The sequence below is a fragment of the Cheilinus undulatus genome, linkage group 18 (assembly GCF_018320785.1).
Source record: "Cheilinus undulatus linkage group 18, ASM1832078v1, whole genome shotgun sequence".
Taxonomy (NCBI): Eukaryota; Metazoa; Chordata; class Actinopteri; order Labriformes; family Labridae; genus Cheilinus; species Cheilinus undulatus.
The window spans coordinates 6,177,970-6,199,940 of NC_054882.1; the positions used below are offsets into that span (position 1 = coordinate 6,177,970).

The following is a 21,971-nucleotide window of genomic DNA, read 5'->3' on the forward strand; positions in this document are numbered from 1 at the left end:
CAGATAGCACTGATGTTCCTCACATGTGAAAACTTCCACTGTTCATCTGCAGTGACATTTATACATTTATTTCCAAAGTTTTAGCATCTAACAATTATTTTTTTTACTAGTATCATACTAAAGTTTATAATTCTGTCATTTTAAAAAACTGGAAAGGACAAAGAACGGCTGATTTCAGCTTTCAAAGCCTCCTCCTACAAAGAAAGCCCCACTGTAAGGAAAGAAGCAGCAGTACATCAGTCTCCATCAGTATAAATAACTCTCCCAACACAAAGAAACCCTCTCTCCATGATAATGGTCATATCCTGGAAGAAAGACGGATTTTCCCAGCTCAGTGGCTCCCTGCTCTGCTCTGTGGACCCTCCTCTGGATCCACACGGATCATCAACTTGAACGAAGCCACGCCCCCGTGTTTTATTCCGGGGATTTTATCAGCGCCGACATGTGGAGCTCTCTGCACATCAGTCTGAGAGAGAGAAGAGAGAAGAGCCATCCACAGACTCCCCATGCTGACAGACACTCCTACCCAAACAGCCCCTCTCTTCTGCGGACGTTGAAGTGTCTCTGCGCGCTGACAGGATGGATTTCTTGGACCGTGGTTACTCTCCGTATGACTACACCTTTAATTTCTGGAACGACTACCTCGGCCTGTCCACACTTGTGGCTAAAAATAAGATCCACAGTCCATCCTGTAGTCCTAACTCCATAACTGAGTCTCTAAAAGCGACGCTGGGCTTGGAGGATGACTCCTCGGATTGCTCGTGCGTAATTGGGCACGCTGACGGACACTTGGAGTGCTGCTGCGCAGCCCCGGGCTCTCCTCCGATCTCCATCTACGACCTGAAGGAGCGAATGTCTCTGCTCAGGCCGTATGAACACCTTTCCAGCGATTCCCCGCTCGGAGACAGAGATTCGCCTTCTTACAGAGGGAGCTACACCGGCCTCGACCTGCTCTCCATGGAGAGGAGGCGCAAACAGACTCAAAGAAGCAAGCCTGAGCCCAAAGTGTGCGTCTTCTGTCGGAATAACGGCGCCCCAGAGGAGGTTTACGGCACCCACATCCTAAAGACAGCGGACGGGAGGGTGCTGTGCCCCATCCTGAGAGCGTACACCTGCCCTCTCTGCAGTGCCAACGGGGACAACGCGCACACCATCAAGTACTGCCCGCTGTCCAAAGACCAGGCGAGCCAGAGAGTGGCCAAGGGGGGCAGAGCGATCGGGAAGAGGCTGAAAATCTTCTGAAGGAAGCAGCACTGGAAACTACAGAGGAGCTCTGGGGTAAGGCAGGGAGAAGGAACGATGAGAGGAGGGAGGGATTTTCTGTGAGGCACTACAGTCGAAACGTTGAGGGGGAAAAGTCAGAATGCTGCGAAAAAAGACTAAAAATAGAGACAAAGTTACGTTTTTTTAATAAAGTCACGCTGAAACTGTACTTTAACATCGTTCTGGACTTTTTCCTCAACATTGTCTTCAATTGTTTGAAATAAAAGTTAATAAAGAAGTCAAAATCTCATGACAAAAGTTGTTGAGAAAGGTCAAATGCTACAGAAAAAATTCTAGATATGGAGGAAAAATTCAAAATATTAAGGGGAAAAATAAAAATGTTGAAAAAATAGTCAAAATGTTGAGTAAATAGTTTAAATATTGAGAAAAAAAATCAAAATATTGAAGAATAAAGTATAAATGTTTACAAAAAATCAAATTGTGAAGGGAAAATGACATTAATATTGATGAAAATAGGTTTACAATTTTGAAGAAAAATCTAAATATTGAGCAAAAGGTTTTAAAAATCCAGTAAAAAGTCCAAATATTGAGAAAAAGATCATAATGTTGGGGGAAAAAATACTGAGGGAAAATTTTCTGAGAAAATGTAAAAGTACATTTTCAAGAAAAAAACAGTATGAATTAAAAAAAAGTCAAAATATTGAAGAAAAAAGTCAAATTGCTGAGAAGGAATATGAAAAGTTGAGAAAAATAGTCAAAATTTTGAGGAAAAAGTTGAAATATTGAGGAAAAAATCAAAATAGTGAAGAATAAGTAAAAATGTTTACAAAAAATCAAATTTTGGAGGGAAAATGACAAAAATATCAACAAAAATAGGTTTAAAATTTTGAAGAAAAATTGAAATATTGATCAAAAGGTAAAAAAAAAATTGCAGTAAAAAAGTCTAAACATCAAGAAAAATATCATAATGTTGAGAAAAAAATATTGAGGGAAAATTTTCAGAGCAAATGTAAAAGCTAAAAAAAGAGAAAAATTTACATTTTCAAGAAAAAAGAAGTCCAAATATTGGAAAAAAAGTGAAATTGCTGGAAAGGAATGTGAAATGTTGAGAAAAAAAGTCAAAATATCGACAAAGAAAATCTTAATGTTGAGAGGAAAAATGCAAATCTTGAAAAGTAGTCGATATGTTGAGGAAAATGTTGAAATATTTTAAAATAAAGAAGAATTGTTGAGGAAAAATGTCAAAATGTTGAGGAAAATGTGAATAAATTGAAAGATAGTCTTAATACTGTGAAAAAAAATCTGCAATAATAAGAAATTAAGTCAAAATGTTGAGAATAAAGTCAATAACAAAACTACGTCCTAACAGTATGTCAACCTAACAACTTTTCTCGTGTTTTATCAACTTTTTTTTGAACATCATAACAACAAAAAAAAAATCTTCCTCCTCTCATTTCTTTCTCATGCCTGGTCTGAAGTATCCTCCATAGAAAACTCATCTTGTAGGCAGTTCTTTGCTCCATTTCATGCACAAGACAAGTCTGGATGAAGATTTTTGGATGAGTTTCTCTTCAAGCGTCACTGCTCCGTTGGTTTTGGTCTTTCTTGTGACTCTGTGGGCACATAGTTTACACATGGACGCATTGTGCGCAGTATTTTGGCCCCGTCCTCCTCCTCCTCCTCCTCCTCCTCGTCTTTCAGCACTCTGTGATCAAACTGAACCAAAGTACTGTACAGATCGACCTGTGAATGAATGAACACCTTCATGCTGTCATCAGAAGCTGCTGCCGAGCCGGAGTGCCAGAGCAAACAGCTCTGGCTTCATGAGATGCCAACGTAAATGACCCTGCAGCACTTCTGAACTGAGATGAATGTTTGGCCCCGTGGATGTATAAAAAGTCTGACAGACAGGCCATGCAACATGCAAGATCTTTCTATGGAGCACATTTTATTTCTAAGATTGATGTTTTCTACCAAAGGATGACTCTTTTTGTATTCAAAGCTCATTTCTGTATGTTGGTTGTCTTATATTCTTTACGTGACTTTATGTGTGTTGTACTTTGCAGCTGAATGTAAACAAAGGAAGGTAAATCTGCTCTTCAGACTAAAAAAACACTTCTTCATGTGAAATATTTTCCTGTAATTCTTGTAAATGTATAAAAAAGGTGAACATTTTTAGCAATGAGAAGCCTGACATTCCAAAGTCTTTATCTGTCAATAGAAATGTTTTATGTACTTATTTTTACCTTATGTATCATTGGGAAATATATTCACTGTAAATGATCTCTGAATAAACATGGAATTTGCATTTTTCTTGGACTTTATGAGACAAAAAACGAACTTTCACATCAGGCTATGATGTAGATGACACAATGAAACCACACTAAGTAATTTTCTCTGTTTAGATTAGTGTGAATGTGCATTTTCACAAGAGTATTTCTAAAGAAAAGAGGGAGCAATAGTAATACATGCAATGCGAGGGTGCCACCTAGTGTTGTAAGAATGAAATGGCAGCATCTTTTAGTGGTTTGGATGTTGCAGAAGGGTCTCTTTGTTGATCTCCTGGGCCTACTAGTATATCAGCAGAAAGTGATACAAAACCTTTACGGGAATTTTTCAGGCTGTGGTGTCTTTATCAGAGTAGCATGTTTTATGAATGAGCTTTATGTGTTCTCAAAGTTAGACAAGACTGTAGAAAGGCAATCAGTTTTAGGATTAACAACATGATCTTAAAGCAATTTTAAAAATGCGTCAGCTCACCTGCAAGGTGACAGATTCTTAAAAACCTCCTGACGTCCCTGCATGTCTGTGGCTTTTCAGAGTTTAAAATTAAATGCCCCTTTTTGAACGCACTTTATAATCACTGCACACTTGAAGTATTAGTTGTGCTAAAAACACATCTACTAACCTATAATAAGGCTTTGATACTTTTTTGATGCCAACTATTAAAAATAGGCCAGACCAAGGAATCAGACTGGACTTTATTGCAAGTATACCAAAAGATAAAACTCCTATTTTTTTCACAAACTAAAAGAAAAAACATCCCACTGAGTTTTTAACCAATCAAATCCCTAGTTCTGACTCTTTTTAAATAGAAATTTGAATTAAATATATCTTGGTCCATGCTCTGAAAACTTTCCTTTGACACTGATCCAGTAGCAGAGATGACAATCGATTAAATACAGACACAGAAATAATCCATATCCTTCTAATGGTTTGCTTTATTTTGTAGGTCACATAGAAACTTTAGTCAATTCAATTTGTTAAGCAGAAAAAGAAACTTTTAGACCCTCAATGTCATTTTAAATAAATCCTGAAACTAGTCAGAGGTGGCAAAAGTGTAAGACTTTAAAACTTCAGTAAACCCACAGTAGGGCTGGGTAATTAATTGAAAATGAGATTAAATCAAAGCATGGCCTGCTTTCAAATCGCAGAAGGTGCAATATTTCTTTGACGTCGAATTTGTATCAAAATACCAGTTTTAAACTTTTTTTTTGCAGCAGAGATGTTATGCATGACATATCATACTATTGTTCAGTTGCCTTTTTTTTAGAAGAATCTACAAAAAATCCAACCTTCTTCATTTTTGTACTTTTTTCTTATTAGATATAAGAATGAGAAAAACCCTTCAATGCACAATTCATATCCAATTTGCAATGTGAGTCAAGATCATTAAAATTAGACATGTTTAAAGAATTGTCTAGTCCTTGTTTAGGAATAAAAGAAAGTTAAGGAATAATCACATATCAAATTGTGATTGCAATATTGGGGTAAAAAAATTGCAATTAAATTATCTTCCAACATTGTTCAGCCCTAAGCTACAGTCACTTTAGTTATATTTACTTAAGTAGAAGTCAAAATATTAGTTTGTAAATCTGCTCAAGTAAAAGTAAACAGTAGATTAATCAAAGTTTACTAATCACACTGAGTCTGAAACGAAATGAACAGCTGTCCTGATGAACTATGGACTCATTCTCTCTTTGTGAAGTTTATGCCAAACTACTCTCCAGTGTCATGTTGTTGACAGAAAGCTTGGACCTTTCCATTTGTCTTTTAATGCTCACTTAATTCACGCAGTACTTGATGCTGTCTAAAATGTAGAGAAGAATAAAACTTACACCAAAATATACAATCAGTAAAGTATAAATATAAAGCTAACGCTGACTATGGTGCACTTTCAAAGATGAGTTTACGGCTAACTTTGTTAAATTCTACTGATAAAATAAAAGCAAGACGTGTTTTAGGTCATTTCTTTTCGTTCATAGTTTTTTAAGCAGGAAATAAAACAGATCAATTTCTTTTATCTGGTTTGGTGTGAAGAAAAATCATATTGCCCAGCTCTAGTTCAAAACCATACAAAATCAATTATACTGGTGATTGATAATAATGAAAGGCACCACAAGGTTAAAAAAGAGCATGTGTATTTCATAAGATGGATGTGTAGGGAAGGAATAAGTCCACCACAAACTGCAGGCAAACCCATTCACCCTGTCTTTACTAAAAATGTAGAAAATGCTGCACCCTATTTGTAAAATATAGCTAGAAGGTGTGCAAATGTTTGTCTGCATTTTTTTGGTCATCAACCCAATTAGAGATAATGGATACTGGATGCACAGGAGTATCAAAACACTTCTCAATATTGTTTTATTCTTACAAATACATCAACGTTAAAAATGTTGGAATAATAGCAACCTTTTACTTGTGCACGTTTGTGTAAATTATACAAAACACACCTTAATGACTGCTAACACTTATAAATGATCTTATGATAAACCTCTGCCAACTTTTCAATAATATTTTGGAATAAATGGTAAATCATTTATGCATGAAGTGTAAATACACCATCACACCAACAATTAAGGATGCACAAATGCATCAGTTTTACATCGGTATCAGCTGATACAGGCCCTGTTAAAGGGGACAAATTTTATCCTTTTAAGACAAGTTTATATTGGTCTCAGGGGTCCCCAAACATGCCTGTGAAGTCTGTTGCTGAAAAAACACTGTAGTAATTTTTGTATGTCTAAAAACCCCTCTGTTTCAGCCCTGCTCAGAACGAGCTGTTTCTGTATCTGTGGCTTTAAATTTTTCTGAGCCCTCTGACTCCACCCCTGACCCCGCCCCTCTCAAGAAATGGATGTGGCTCTCCTTATCCTCCTCTCAGCTGGCAGCTGAGAAGATCAGGGAAAGAGGAGGGCGGAACTTTCTTCCAAACGGGGAGGGCCAACTGAACCTGGGGGTGGGGCTAACTCCCCACATGACATCATTAGGGGAAAATCTGAGAACGGCTTGTTTCAGCAGAGAAAGAGAGAAGAGGAGGGAGTGGATTTTTCGGGTACTTAAGGGGATTGTGGACAGGCCAGGGGTACATATTTTGTTAGAAAAGCCTGAAAAAGGGATTTTTGCATAATATGTCCCCTTTAACAAACATCAGCCATTGGCAAAGTAACCAATATTTATATGTTGCTTCCTACCGATTAATGATCTGGCAAACTTAAAAGGTGAATCAAATAGATTTTTACTGGGCAGAAGACATCACCTGTTGGACACACTTGATATTTTTTCATGGTGAATGAGGAGAGAAAAAGTTGGCATGGTGGGAGTCACACACCAAAAGAAGTGGCATTTTGCTTCACTATTATTCTTAACATTGGTATAATTTTTACAAACAGTGCATCTCTATCAACAATAAAACACAAACAACTATTGATAAATTACATTATGTCTCAACAATCTTTATAGATGATGAATTTAGCATCACCTATAATACATTATAGTATGCAATTGTTAAAAAGCCCTACCTATGTTCTTTATCATCATAGTTTACCTTCATTATTTTCACAGTCAGCAGCTTTAATTATTGAACAGCGGTTCACAAAAAAATGCAGTGAACACTTTCTCTCTTTTACATTTTTAATGCTGTTGATATCATAACTACAGAAATAAACAGATGGGAGCATTTTGCAATGGCTACAGCAAATTTTATTGAAGTTTTGATATTTTATTGACTAAGAATGGATCTATTAATTGTGTAAATAAACAAGAACAAGACAAGAATGCAGCTCTAATAAACTGTACTTTATCAAAACATTGGCATGCAAACAGTGAATAAAAAGTTAACACATTACTGTATACTAGTATCAACATTTCTTTTGTAAGGACAGAGAGGAAATGTTTTAAAAATTCAAAAAGGTCTCCAAATTTCTGTGAGCATCAATGTCCTATAAATTCTTTAAAAGTCACTGTTTTAGCTTTTTAATTAATAATCTTGCTGCCTCACAGAAACCACACTCTCCACACTCCAGCTAAACAGAAGAGGAGAAAAGCTCTGGTTGCAGTTTTGGATGAGCTGTCTCTTTAAATGTAAAGTAATCAATGAGATGTATTGACCTCTAAAGGCAACTGCTTAGAACTGCATCAACATAAACAGACCTCCTGCACCACCATTATTAATACTAAGAAAACGTGCCAGTGGTTCGATTAGTATTCCTGGTTTTCAGCTTAAATGATGTGATGACCTCCATCAGCTCTGCGGCTACTATCAGGCTTTAGCTCTTCGTTTCTGTCCCTAAAGCAGCTAAACATGATGTAAAGAAAAAACGTGGTGATGGTTGAGGGCTTTCTTATCTTCATCACTGTTGTAATATTTATGGACATGCTGTATGCTTCTCAAACATCGGCTTCATTTCATCATAAAGAAAAAAAAATCTGCTGTTCGTGAGACTTCAAGAGTCAGTAAACAATTAGAGACTTAAACAATGCTGACAAATAACGGTCATTTACTGATAAAAAAATGATTTAACTCATTTCACCAGGTGCTTCTCAACTGAACATTCAGGACCCGACATCAACTCCTCTCTGAGAAATTATGATCAAATTTCTAATATTTTATCTGATTTATTTTAGAAAAATAGTACGGTTTGGATCTTAAACAGTATGAAACGTGACAAATCCAAGAGATAGAAAAAAACAGGCATGTTTTCAAAGAGTTCCATGGATGTTTCCAGGAATACATTTGTGACCCACTGAGATGGGTCCCAACCCACCAGCTGAGAACCATTGATTTAGATAATGCACTGAATTAAAAGATGCCTCTTTAACTCTCTCTCTCTGCAATTGAAAGCTTTTGCATCATGTAACACATCAAAACAGAACCTCACCAAACGAAACTAAACCAAACAGAACCACATTAAACCAAACCTAAAAACAGAACCAAAACGACCAAAACCAAATAAAACAGAACCAAACCAAACAGACCAAAACTAAACCAAACAGAACCACATCAAAATAAACCTAAAAACAGAACCAAAACGACCAAAACAAAATCAAACAGAACCAAACCAAATCAAACAGAACCAAACCAAACAGACCAAAACCAAATCAAACAGACCAAAACCAAATCAAACTGAACAGAATCAAACAGACCAAAACCAAATCAAACAGAACCAAACCAAATCAAACTGAACCAAATCAAACAGACCAAAACCAAATCAAACAGAACCAAATCAAATAGACCAAAACCAAATCAAACTGAACAGAATCATACAAAACAGAACCACAAGAAATCAAACATATCCAGCCCAAACCTAAAAACAAAACCAAATCCAAAAAAACTAAACCAAACAGAACCACATCAAACCAAACCTTAAAACAGAACCAAACCTAAGAGAATCACACAAAACCAGTGCAAACAAACAGAACCAAACCAATAAAAACACAACAGAATCTCACTAAACAGATCCACACAAACCAACAGAAGCAAACCAAACATACCCAAACCAAACCCAACAAAACTAAACCAAACCAAACCAAACAGAACTAAACCAAACCGAACCAAACCAATTTAAACAGAACTAACCCAAACAGAACTAAACCAAACTGACCCAAACCAAATCAAACAGAACCAAGCCATGCAGATGCAAACTCCCAACAAAACTAAACCCAACAAATCAGACCCAAACCAAACAGAACTAAACCAAACAGACCCAAACCAAACAGAACTAAACCAAACAGACCCAAACCAAGTCAAACAGAACTTAACCCAACAATACAGACCCAAACCAAACAGACAAAAACCTACACGTAGTACTAACCCCAAAAAACAGACCCAAACCACACAGAACTAAACCAAACAGACCCAAACCAAACCAAACAGAACAGAACTAGTCCAAACAGAACAGAGCTAAACCAAACCAGCCCAAATTGAACCATCAAACCAAAACAATCAATATGGGACTGTGCAAGGAATACAGCCTGGTGGTTATATCCTTCCAATTATGGGTCAAACAGAAGGGCTAGATGTTTATGTCTATAGTAGTGTGATTCATAGAATCTTATAAGCAAGGGATGTATACAACCAGTGTGACCTTTGACCTGAAAATCATATCAGTTCAACTGTAAGTCCAATGTTTGAAGAAAATCCCTCAAGGCATTCATGAGATAATTTGTTTAGAAGCAAGGGATGCATACAGTCCCCATGACCTTACCTTCCAAAATTGAATGATTTCATCCTCAGAAGATGATGATCATATGGCAAAGTATGAAGAATGTCAAAGTATAAGTATTCCAAAGATATTACTTTTAGTAGAATGGCCTGGAAAGCAAAAGCTGAACAAAAAGCCTAAGGATTGATGAAATAGAGACTCACTGACCTTCACCTGTGAGCTTCAAGTCATCCTTGAATCAGAGTGGAAATCTGTGCAAAGTCTGCAAAAAAATACCCAAATGGGTTCTTCAGATATCCCCTTCACAAGGATGGTCCTGATGGACAAACAACTCAAAAACATGATGCTTCTGGCCTTAGCTATCACTGGGCTGGTGGTATAACAGGGTTCGTAAGATAAGAGAATAGGAGAGGAATGATGAATCAAAAACTGTAGGTAATTCCCTCTATGTTGTCTAAATTGTACAGAAGCACTGGAGACAGTTGGCTTCATATAATGATAACCCAACCCTTGCCCTTGAGTACAACATTGCTTCAAAGACACGGTCATACAACAGTCAGAGAAACTTTTCCTAAGTGAGCTGAATTTTTAACATCTTCCACTATTTTTAATCTCAATTAGGTTTTTCTGGTTAAATAAAATAAATAAATAAACTCACTATAAGAACCCCAGTGTACTGCCTGCTTTTCAAACAAAAACTAAGGGTGATTTATGGCTACTCTCTGACTCATCTGTGGATGTAAAACAGCAGGAGGGTTTCTCTGTGTCAGCAGACGAGACTTTCTTCTCTCAGCGGTGTCTCCCACACACACTGTCAGAACATCAGTGACTCATCAGTTTGTTATCTAAATGGATCAAACAGATCCGTCTAAAGATACTCGTGGATCAATAGCAGTTTATAGGTCATCGCAAAAGGCTGCCTATCTAATAAAGGACACCCAGAGCTATAAAGGTCCTGTTAAAGAGAAAGTATGATCAGAAAGAGAAGAATTAAAAGCTATTTAGATGTTTGTAACATGGAAACAGGTGGGATATAGTAGAGATATATGTGTGCATGGGCTACTTTGGGATTATTTATTTAGATCTGAAGCATTAAGATGCGTCAGTTGACATTTATCACCCACATTAATCAATTTAAGTACCAAGAATTCATTGTAATGTATTAGATTAAAATCTTTAAGTGCCAGGATGCTGAGGTTTATAGCCCCATCAGTCTGTCTTTATGCTCTAAGTATCGATTCTCTCGAACTGGGATGTAGAAAAGACTTTGTTTCAAGTCATTCTCACAACATTTTCAAGTTTTCATTACAGTGTATTGAAGACCATATTCTAATCGCAAATGATGCACTTAAGCATTCATTGCTTTACCTCTAAGTATCTTGAAGTTGAAACTGTATGCCTCAGGGCTCAGTCATGGGGCCGCTTATATTCACATTTATTTCAAAAGTATTGGTCATAATGCATCCAGTGGAAATTGTCACCATATGCAGATGACACTGTCATTTATTGCTCTGCTCCTACATCACACCAGGCTCTCTGTTGCTTACAAGTTTCCAAACTCAAAGAAAAAGCTACTGAACCTGCCCATGACTACATCTCAAGGTTATATTATTGAGTCTGTATTGTCTAATAAATACCTTTTAGAGTCTTTTCAGCTTCCCACTGAGCGACTGGTAAAGAAGTTAAAGCTGCAACTGGGTTTTTATTTCAGGAATAAGTCTTGTTTTCCTTTAACTACTGTTTGGCCTAACTGTTTGGCTACTGTATAGCCAGTGGTTTCCAAATGGTGATGAGGCAAGCCTAGGTATGCCATGAATTTGAAAAACCATACCTTAATACTACGACTAAACAGCAACTACAGATACTGCAACATGTTTGTGTCAGCATGGCCTAAACTATCAAACATTAAAATAGCCATTCTTATTCTTGCGTCATTTTGAAACATGCAGTATCAAAGTATCAAAAACTGGATATCTTAGAAAACATAAACGTCTTCTGGGGTATTTTTGGGATAGTTTGACTGTGCTTTTTCTTCATATGCTGTCAATATATTAAGGATTATTTGGTGAAAAAAATTCTTATAACAGGTACCAAAAGTTTTGGATTTATTGCAACAGATTGATTCAGTTGTGAATAAGGCTGATATTGCCAAAATATATGCAGCAAAAAGGTAAACTTAAGTGTCTGTTTGTTTGTCTTTTCAGTTGTTTTTCAGTTGTCCCCAGGCACAGCAGTGTGCTTGAGGTGAGTATGGCTGGGCTGTAGGAATCTGTGCAGTCACTTGTCTTTATTACAACTACACACTAATTGATGAGTTTACAAGACATGTTGAAGGGTCTCTGTTGCATTGATATGAATATGGTGTACCTTGAGATTTAGGCTTGATTTTAAGTGTACCTTGGGGGGAAAACAGAAAATCACTGCTGTATCCCACGGGGCTATTGAGGTTAAGGTCTTTTATTTTTGTTGTTTTGTTGTTTCTCTTGTCCCTCTCATCTTTTTCCTTTTCTCCACCCCTACCCCCTTCTAGCCCTTTCCAACCTCATCACAGCTTCTGCAGAGAGCTGTCAACATGAGTCTGGTCTGCTTGAGGTTCTTGCCTGCTAAAGAGAAGGTTTTTGTTGCCACTGTAACAGGGCTGAGTACTGCTATTTCTGTACTCCTGCTGATTAACACTGATCTTTATTAAAATAGGCCATAACAGAGAGGATGGTCTAGACCTGCCTTCTTTGTAAAATATCATGGGAAACTTCAATTATAAATTGGTGCTATACAAACAAAGATTAACTGATTGATTGAACAAATCACAGGTCTTCAATTCATCATTTCTCTCTGTATCATTGAGTTGTCTGGTCTTCATTGGTCACTCTTAGACAAAAGCGTTGGCACGATCTGATTTATTGGGCTACACTAAACCTAACTTTGTCATGCTTGTGTGATTTTATTCATATGAAAGTGCTGAAGCAACAGTCATTACTCTGTGACTCAGTCACAAGACTTACTTTTGCTCTCTGTCCCTAAAGTGCATCTTGAAAAGGCTAAAGAAGTTTAAGGTCCAAGCTGCTCCTGAAGCTCGGAATCAACTGCAGTGTTAGTTTCAACAAGAGAAGAAATCCCAAACCGCTTACTATTTGCCTCCACAAGTCAATGTTGCAGACTGATGGGTAGCATAAAGCCAACACCTTGCTGGTGTTTCAGTCATTTAGTCCCATGACAACTCCAGAGAGCTGAACTAGTTCAAAGAGTATAAATGTTTTTACATAAATGTATGGACTTTATATTGACTAAAACTAGACTAACCCTCTGAGCCGTAAGCCTTGACTTTTTGTCTTAAAAAGCTCGTAAAACATCAACCCTGTGGTGAACAGTCAAACTGTAAACACCTTTTTTTCCCTAGGACAACGTGGACTTTAGGAATATGTGTGCTGAAGTAAAGTCACTTGAGTTTTAAAAAAAATACAGGGCTATAAATGCAAAAGAAAATACTAAATGGAAATTAAACTCAAAGATTTTATGTGTAACACGAAGTAAACAATAATTACTAAGACTGTTTTTACACAAACTTGTTCTCCCATCTCTTGGGAAAGAAAATGTGAAAAATAATCATTTTGTGACAAAAAGTATGTTCAAATTATTGAAATTTATACAAAAAGTCATTGCACTTCTTTGTAATGGCTGTTTTTGAGCCATTATTCAAAGCAGTTCCTGTCTGCAGTGACACAGAGGGCCACATCACAGGCTCTCTGTCTCTCTCTCTCTCTCTCGCTCTCTCTCTCTATTTTGAGCTAATAGTTTCCTGCAGGATCCAAGTGTAAAGACAGTTTGATACAGCATGACATGACGACAGAACAGCCTGCCATTGGTTGTCACAGTCTGTCACAAAGCATTGTGGAATACATAATGGTCGATAGCACTAGCTGCTAGCAGCAACAAAAATTGCAAATTGATTAAAAATAGACAAAAACGTGTTTAATGTCAATTTTACTGGTGTGGATTAAATCTCTAAGAGCCCAGAAAGTCTCTCACATTTTAGACTCGCTTAAAAGCCTCCAAAAAGGCTATGAAGGAATGGATAGCAGCATTAGAATGGCACAATGGCAGGGTGCAAGAGGAAAGAAGGTGACTATGACTTATAGTTCAAAAGTCATTTAACTTTTTATAACCTATCCCTTCTTTGTAAATACACCAGTGCCAGTCTTTGAGGGTTTTAATGATGAAAATATGACTGAAACTATGAAAACTTTAATCAAAAGACTAGGACTAAATGTAAAATATCTGGCAAAGTTAACACTGTGTGGAGGATGACGTTTCACGTTGTAGATGTTTAGAATGATGACTTTCAGCTCTGTGACTCAGGATTTGGTTGATCTGTGTTTGTAACTGCTGTTTTTTATGTCTCTTTGTTAAATGTGCTGCTGTCTGTCTTGGCCAGGACACTCTTGTAAATGAGATTCTTAATCCCAACGAGGTTTGTCCTGGTAAATAAATTTAAATAAATAGATTGAGGGCATAAAGTAGACTGAAATATGCCTCCAGAAGTGCAGAGAGCAAAGAGACTAATTAATTGAAAGCCTATTTTTAGGTTAGATAAAGAACAAAACGTGCACTACCACATCAGCTCTGCCTCCTGTGGCTCTGAGAGAGACTCTGAAAACCAACCAGCTCTCTCTTCACTGCAGCAGTCTGCGATTGGTCTGTGAATGCTGACAGCACTGATGCTTCTCTGTGTTGGAGGAGGGAGGGGGGTCAGCCTCTCTGAGGCTATAAAAGCCGGGGATCTGCAGCATCACTGAGCTGGTGCAGTGCAAAAACGCTCGCTCATCCTCACCGATGGTGTGCAGAACAAGGGGGACATAAAGAAACCTTCTGAAACTGAAAACATCCATATCCTTTCCTGAAACTAAAAAAAAATCCACCACAAAAAAATCATCATGAGCTACGACTCCTTCTACTCCTACCGCCGTCCTTGGGACAGCTACAGAGGCTCCCAAACTACCACCAAATCCTCCCTGTCTTCCTCCCTCTTCTCTTCTTCTCGAGCTCCTCCGTCTGGTAAGAGGATCCTGAGGCTGGCCTCCTCTTCGCTTCCTGATGGGTCAGAAAGGATGAACCTGGCTCAGGCCAGCTCCCTAAACACAGAGCTGCTGGGGCTTCGCTCCCAGGAGAGAGAGCAGCTGGTGGACCTGAACGACCGCTTCGCCACCTACATCGAGAAAGTGAGGCACCTGGAGCTGCAGAACCGAGCCCTGCAGGCTGAGCTGGAGGCACTGAGACGGCGGCAGAACGACCCGTCCCGTCTCCAGATGCTCTACGAGGGGCAAGCGCGGAGTTTGAGGGCAATGATAGACTCGGAGAACGGGGACAAGCTGCGTATGGAGGCGGAGAGAGACTACCTCCGTGATGTGTATGAGCAGATGAAGGAGCGGTTTGAAGAGGAGGCCAAGAGGCGGATGGATGCTGAGGAGGCTCTGCAGAGGGCCAGAGAGGAGGCCAGCAGGGTCGTTCTCTCCAACTATGACGCCGAGGCCTCAGTGGTGTCTCTGTGTGATGAGCTGGTCTTCCTGAAGAAGGTCTTTGCAGAGGAGCAGACAGAGCTGCAGGCCCAACTGCAGGTGGCGAACATCAGCGTGGACGTGGAGGTGTCCCGGCCTGACCTCTCCACTGCCCTGCGGGACATCCGGGCGCAGTACGAGCGGCTGGCCAACAAGAACATGCAGGCCGCTGAGGATTGGTACAAGAACAAGTTCGCGAGTGTGGCGGAGATGGCCAGCAAAAACAACGAGGCGGTGCACGCCATCCGAGAGGAGACCATGGAGTACCGGAGGCTGCTTCAGTCCCGCTCATCGGAGATTGAAAGTCTCCGGAACATCATCGACTCCTTGAATAAACAGCTAGAGGATCTGGAGGAGACACAGGCGAAGGAGGTGACAAAGTACCAGGTGAATAAAAAAAAACTTCTAATATTGGCTCAATAAGATTCAGGAAGTAATGTTAAGGACCAGAAATAAGTAAAGTAAGACAAAAAAAGATGAAAGGTGGCTGGTGTAGGGCCTTTACATTAAGGTTAGGCACAGCAGTGGGATGGAAAACGATTGATATAAAGCTCTAAGAAGAAAAAAATGCCTTCAAGTGAAAAATGTAGGCTAAGAGCAGGAGGAGTTCATGCTTCTTTTGCTACAAAATGTAAATTTATTCTCTGCAGCAGCTTCACCCTCCCCACACAGTAGTGCTCAGCAGGGGACTCACACAAAGGTGAAAAGCTGCAAGGTTACTGCTGAGATTACCTGACAGAGCACACTGTAGGTACTAGGACTCTTAAAGCTGCATAAAATGTGCCATCTTTAAATGACTTTGTGACTTGATCACAAACTTTAATATTGTGGATTTAATGGCTGTGTCTTTCTCTCGTCTCATAGATGAGGATAAGTGAGCTGGAGCGGGACATCGCTGAAGCCAAACAGGAGATGGCACGCTATCTGAGAGAGTACCAGGACCTTCTGAATGTGAAGATGGCTCTGGACATTGAAATAGCAGCGTACAGGTAAGACAGCTGCATACGTGAAGCTACACTTCCACCAGGAGGTCTGGTTTGGTGGAGTATGTTTGAGTATAAAGTTTGGTATGGTAAATCCAAATAGTGCTCCACAGACCCTGGTTCTCTTGCTTGGTGGATGAGGGTCTAAGCTGGATGGAATTTGCTGCAACAGCTACGTAACAGCATGATATCATGGCAGACCCCTGTCCCAAGGGGAGGGATGATTCTTCTGGCCAATCAACCAACTGTGCCAGCTGTGTCTAGAGCTCAACAGTGTGGTTCTGGAAGTAAAAATCCCATTCATTTTCACCACAGCAGATTCTATTAAAAGCCATAATGCCAGAAATATACAAGTAAGGCTTACCACAAGCTATCTGAGAATAAAATGATGGTATACCTCTTTAAAGAACACATAGTTTATTTTCTATGTTAGCCAATACCATACCCACAAATCTGCGAAGTCACAGCAACACCTCTGATTGGTGGGGCCTGCAGTAACAATAGAAAAGTCTGCCATACCGTCAAAGATTGTCAGTTGTCAACTGTGACATAAATACTTTGATAGTATGAAGCAATAAATACACAAGCTATGATAGACTACAACATTATCATTAAAGTCAACACTTAAATAAGACACTTGCAGGAAGAAAAGGAACATGTATAGTTTGAAAGTTTAGAACATTATTTTTTTAAGGCAGACAGTCTGTAGAAGTTTACTTTGATTTTTTTTTTTGTTTGTTTGTTTGTTTTTTTTGACAGATTGCCCTCGCGTGCACCTATCTGATGAGATCTGCAAAGCATTTTTCCCCTGTCTTTATTCAATGCAAAGTGTTCATCAACACCAGGTGTATTTTAGGCAGGTTTTAATAAAATCAATTAAATTATGTGTAGAAATATCAACCATAGCCACACAGCCAAGCCCATGTGCTAGCACTACAGCCAATCTCCTTTTAAAGGTGTTACAAAATACAGTCTCTGTTGTTTCCAACATTGTTAGCATTGAAAATACCGAAGTTTAAAACAACAAATCTTCAGTCAGATTTGCAGCCCAAAGAGAGCAAGAACTTTCCAAATATGATAAATATACTGTCAATGATTTAACACAGAAATAGAGTGATTATATTCCTGCAAATAAAACAGCGTGAAAGAGTTTACCTGCAGTGTTTAAGGGGAACCCTGCCTTTAAGACATGTTGACCTTATTGGATTAACAGCCATATCTTTTGTATGCACATTAAATACACAAGATTTCTGCATTTTAGAAGGAAAAAGGCCCCATGTCGATTCAGAAAGGCTGCCATTTTTGTACAACGCACTCTAGTTTGTGATGTCAGATCAGCTGCAGAGTTCTTCTGATGTATTTTGGGTTGCACTGGCCTTGAACTACTTTACAGTAACTTCAAACTCAAGGCCTTTGCATACCAACCTCATTTTTTAATCTGAATTTGCTGCATGTTAAAAAAGAAGTAAAAACCTATGTTGTATTAATTACATTTGCATACTGACTCTAAAACCTCTGGAGGTCTTAAGTCTTTTCAGAACAGGTTAGGTTATTTGCATTTCTTCGTATCAATCCAAGTTATTTAAATGGCTGATTGATTATTCAGAGCAGTGGCTGCAATCTTGTCTCTCTCGTACTGATACCTAAAGGTCTTTGTAAGCTGAATTTCCCAGAATGAGGCAAAATGGTCTCAAACTGTAAAGAAAAAAAAGAAGTGAAGATGATGTTGTGGCTCTTGTACTCCTTGTAAAAAAAGTAGAAAACACAGATCCATCCATCTTGACAGAGACCCCTTGTTTTGGGGCTATTTGCTTGTGCATCACAGCACCGTGCAAAGTTAGAGAAATAGAGCACAACTTTGTCATTCAGTCTCTTTGTGGCTGGGGTTACAAATGTAGGGCTGTACTAATATGTTCAGTAGTTGAAATCCACACTGAACACAGGCAAATCCAGTGTTTCAGTGAATGGCAAACAGGACTTAAGATTGTATTTCTTCTTCATGCAGCTATTACGATGAAAACAATACAGGCTTTATTTGGCTTCCAGTTAAAAGGAATAAGTCTGTGAGCACTCTTATAAACTGATCATCATCTGATTTCTGAAATGACCACACTACTCAAGTATTCATGTAAACAGCTTAAATCACAGCCTTTATCAGGTGGAATCAGATTAACAGCTTGCTTTAAGCCCAATAATCAAGAGGACAATAAGGAGGAAGTTATTTTAATTTAGATGGAGGTAATTATAATACAGATGATGTGAAAAGAAGAACGATGCACCCAGAGTGCACTGCACAAAAATGGCAGCCTGTATGTGAATATGTAAAATGTAGAAATCTAGTCTGTCTCTATGTACAACCTACTTATAAAAGAAAAACAAGTTGGCCAATTAAGACTAATCAAATGTATAGTATTAATTCAGGCAGACCATGGACTCAAGCACTCTGATCTCACACAAGTCCTCATCAGCTGACGTCCAGCTGCTCCTAAGCATTTTATTGGCTTATCACACTCATGGTGCCACATTCAACCTGCTCTAGCCTGACTAAGGCTGAATCCCATTTCTCCCCTTAACCCTCAATCTTAACCCTCAGTCTCAAAATGTGTGTTCCCACAAAGTGCAAGGGCTGTTTGGTGGAGTATGGGCCCAATTCTCCCGGGAGTTGAGGGGTGAGATTGAGGGCTTTATCTCCCTCAATTTTAGATGTTCCTGAAACTCCCTTGGTAATGAGGGTTATCACTCAAAGAAAGATGGTGGTGAATGCGGGGAAGAAATTGAGCTATAAATGTAAATTTCTGTGTCAATAGAGATCTAAAAATTACGAGAACCACTTCAATATCTTAGTTTAATGTTATTTTATGGATTACTTGCCTTTTTGTAGCGTATTTACTTTCATTCTTATGATGGTAAGCCGGTAACAGTGCCGTTGCGGACAAGCCTATGAGTTACAACTGGTGTTTCGCATTAGCTAATGGCCGTGTTATACGGTGACTTTCAGCTGAATATGTCTGTGGTTGTGGTGTTTATACATGTTAATGATATTATGGTATTGGTTGAATATTAACATGTTCTCATTCTTCTTCTTCTTCCTCTGAATCGACAGACTACACAGTTTCGGAACATCACTGCCCTCTATAGTCTGAAATCATAACTGTTATTAAGGGGTGTCCCACTTCTAAGTCACGAGATGGCCCTTACACTTGGTTTTGAGGGGCGAGTTAAGACTGAGGGTTGAGCTTGAGGGTAAGATTGAGGGTTAAGGGGAGAATTGGGATTCAGCCTAAGATCTACTGCTCCCTCTGCTAGCTGCTCTTTTTCAACCCTCCTCCACCCCAGCTCCTCCTTTACTCTGCTTCTGACTAAATCAAAGTCATTCTGTTGTCATTGATGCCTGCTCTGCTCTGGGTTTATTGCTCTTGGCAAGGATATCCCAGAACAGACATACTGCCAATTATAAATAACAACAGGGGCGCGCCATGTACGTGGGTGGCCTGGGTTGGAATCCGGCCTGTGGCCCTTTGCCTTATGTGTCTCCCCCACTCTTCCCTGTTTCTGAGTCTATCTGTCCTCCACTATCCAATAAAGGCAAGAAAAGACCCAAAAATAAATCTTAAAAAAAGAAACAACAAAGGGTGCTAATTAATAACAGATGATAATGAAAAATATTTATAAAATCATGCATGTTTCTTGACAAAGTGGTCCTAACTGAAATATGTTTTACTATGCAGAGTTTTTTTAATGACTTTCTCTGGAGGCTTGTTTCTAAGCCTTTATTTTGTCATAAATAATGAAAACTGTGTAAAATCTTTTTCTGTCTTTCAGAAAACTCCTGGAGGGGGAGGAGATCCGGCTGGCGTACCCTTCTCTTCCAGCCCTAAATTAAAAAAATGCCACCAGCCTGGCATAAACCTGAATTCTTCATCCCCTCTCCTCCCCTGCTCATATTTTTTACATTACCTCCCCCCATCATCTCCCTCCCTTTTTCTTTCCTCCTTTCAAAACCGAACCTCAAACCAAAGCTCATCCTCCTCAAGACAGATGCGCCCTTGTACTAAACAAGAGGTCCACCAGAAGTCCCCCTTCTTCTACACACGTTGTGACACCACATCATGAAGACGAAGTGTCTGCACTGCATTAGTCACAAAGCTACGCCGGACTGCAGTATTGTTCAGGCTGAGTTCCTCATGGTCGCACATGTAAAGGTCCAAGAAGCAGAGTTACTGTTTGACTAGTCCTAACCCTCACTATGCAAACATTTGACCAAGTGTTTGTGAAGGAGGACTCAACAATCCTTTAATCTCTTGCTGTTTGAGCTTTATCTGTGTTTAACTGATGCAACACCTGAGAGAACTCTGCCTATCAATCCTGCATTGTTCTGCACCCCTGGTTCTGCAGTAGAATCCCGTGAACCAGTAACCTTAAAGTTTTCTTTTAGCTTAATTAGAGACTCATTGTTGTCTTTTGATTTCTTCTTCCTCTGCAGTTACATCCACACTAACTATACCAGTTTTTACACCACAGTGAGTTAATGTCTTTCATAATTGGCAGCTTGTTTAAAGTTCTAATAAAGCGTTGTCTTTTCTTGCAAACGCTCATGTAATGTAAATGCAGCGGAAGTCTAACTGTTACTGGGTTCTCCTTATATTCATGCAAAATGTGTCTCACAGCCTATCTGCATTAGTTGTTACATTTCTGTTCTGTGATTTCATTCAAAGCTAAACAATGAAACTGAACGTTAAGTGCAGGAGCTCCTTGTTATCTGTCAGCTGATGTTAGGAGTAAACATCACTTTTAAACCTGAGAAACTAATACAAAGTCTGCACCATGTTTGGTGTACCTGTAACAGCTGGCAACAAGCTGAATAAACCTATAACTGACCTGCAAATCACATCACTTCTCCTGTCTTTATTTCATGATTTTAAAACTTTAAAAGACTACTTTCAGTGCTGTGCCTCTTCTGTAGGTCTTATTAAAAACTGAGTTATTTGCTTGTATTAGAGATGTTAAAATACTCTAAAACAATTCATATTTTTTCTATACAGAAATTTCAACTGGGTGTTTTGAGTGCATTTCCACAACAAAGCCATAATAAATCGCTGCGGTCATTAGGCCTTAAGACATTCATACTGATACCACAACAGCATGATATTTCGTGTCCCTTTCTGTCAGTTCATAGTGTTTTTGGAAATTCAGGACAGAGAGAGCATGGCACAGCTGACGTACAATCAACCATGCACATACATGGCACTGTGCTCCAACCCTGACTCTGCTGATCCTGTTTTTCTCTCTGTTCCTGCCTCAAAGGCAGCAGAGAGGGATGATCCCCTCATTCCCCATGATGCCTGCTTGTTGAAGGCAAAACATCACAGGGGTGTAAATATCATGGCTTTGAACCTACAGTATATAAATTCTGCCAACAGTGTGCTCTCATTCAAAACAAAACCAAAACATGACAATTAAAGACCAGTGCTGCTCATCTCCACTGTTTATTTATTGTTTGTATTAAGAACTCTGTTCACTGGAAACTGCAGTCTACATTGTGTATTTACTAAACATTAAACCCGTGCTGGCCTTCCATGCTTTCTGAGGTCGCTTGAAGCCTGAATGAGGAGGGCAACTTCTCCTTCATTAAAGAAGTGCAGTTTATGTTGAACAGATGGGTTTTTTCTGTGACACTGAGCGACTACTTGAACTACCCATTAGCTCGCTACCTGTTTCAGGGTGAGCTAGTGATGCTGCATTTTGAGTCGATGACACTAAATAGCTGC

At 39.0% G+C, this 21,971-nt stretch overlaps 2 protein-coding genes across 2 annotated transcripts; both read left to right on the forward strand.

Annotated features, from left to right (window-relative positions):
• Positions 1 to 480: 480 nt before the first annotated feature.
• LOC121525774 (nanos homolog 1-like) lies at positions 481 to 1,875 on the forward strand. The gene has a single exon (XM_041811897.1). It carries the CDS (start codon positions 580 to 582, stop codon positions 1,240 to 1,242), a length of 663 nt encoding a protein of 220 aa, XP_041667831.1. The 5' UTR covers positions 481 to 579; the 3' UTR covers positions 1,243 to 1,875.
• Positions 1,876 to 14,453: 12,578 nt separating this feature from the next.
• Positions 14,454 to 20,231, forward strand: si:dkey-33c12.3 (uncharacterized protein LOC335380 homolog). The gene is made up of 3 exons (XM_041811896.1): positions 14,454 to 15,607; positions 16,085 to 16,209; positions 20,026 to 20,231. Exons 1-3 carry the CDS (start codon positions 14,600 to 14,602, stop codon positions 20,084 to 20,086), a joined length of 1,194 nt encoding a protein of 397 aa, XP_041667830.1. The 5' UTR covers positions 14,454 to 14,599; the 3' UTR covers positions 20,087 to 20,231.
• The last annotated feature ends 1,740 nt before the right edge of the window (positions 20,232 to 21,971 follow it).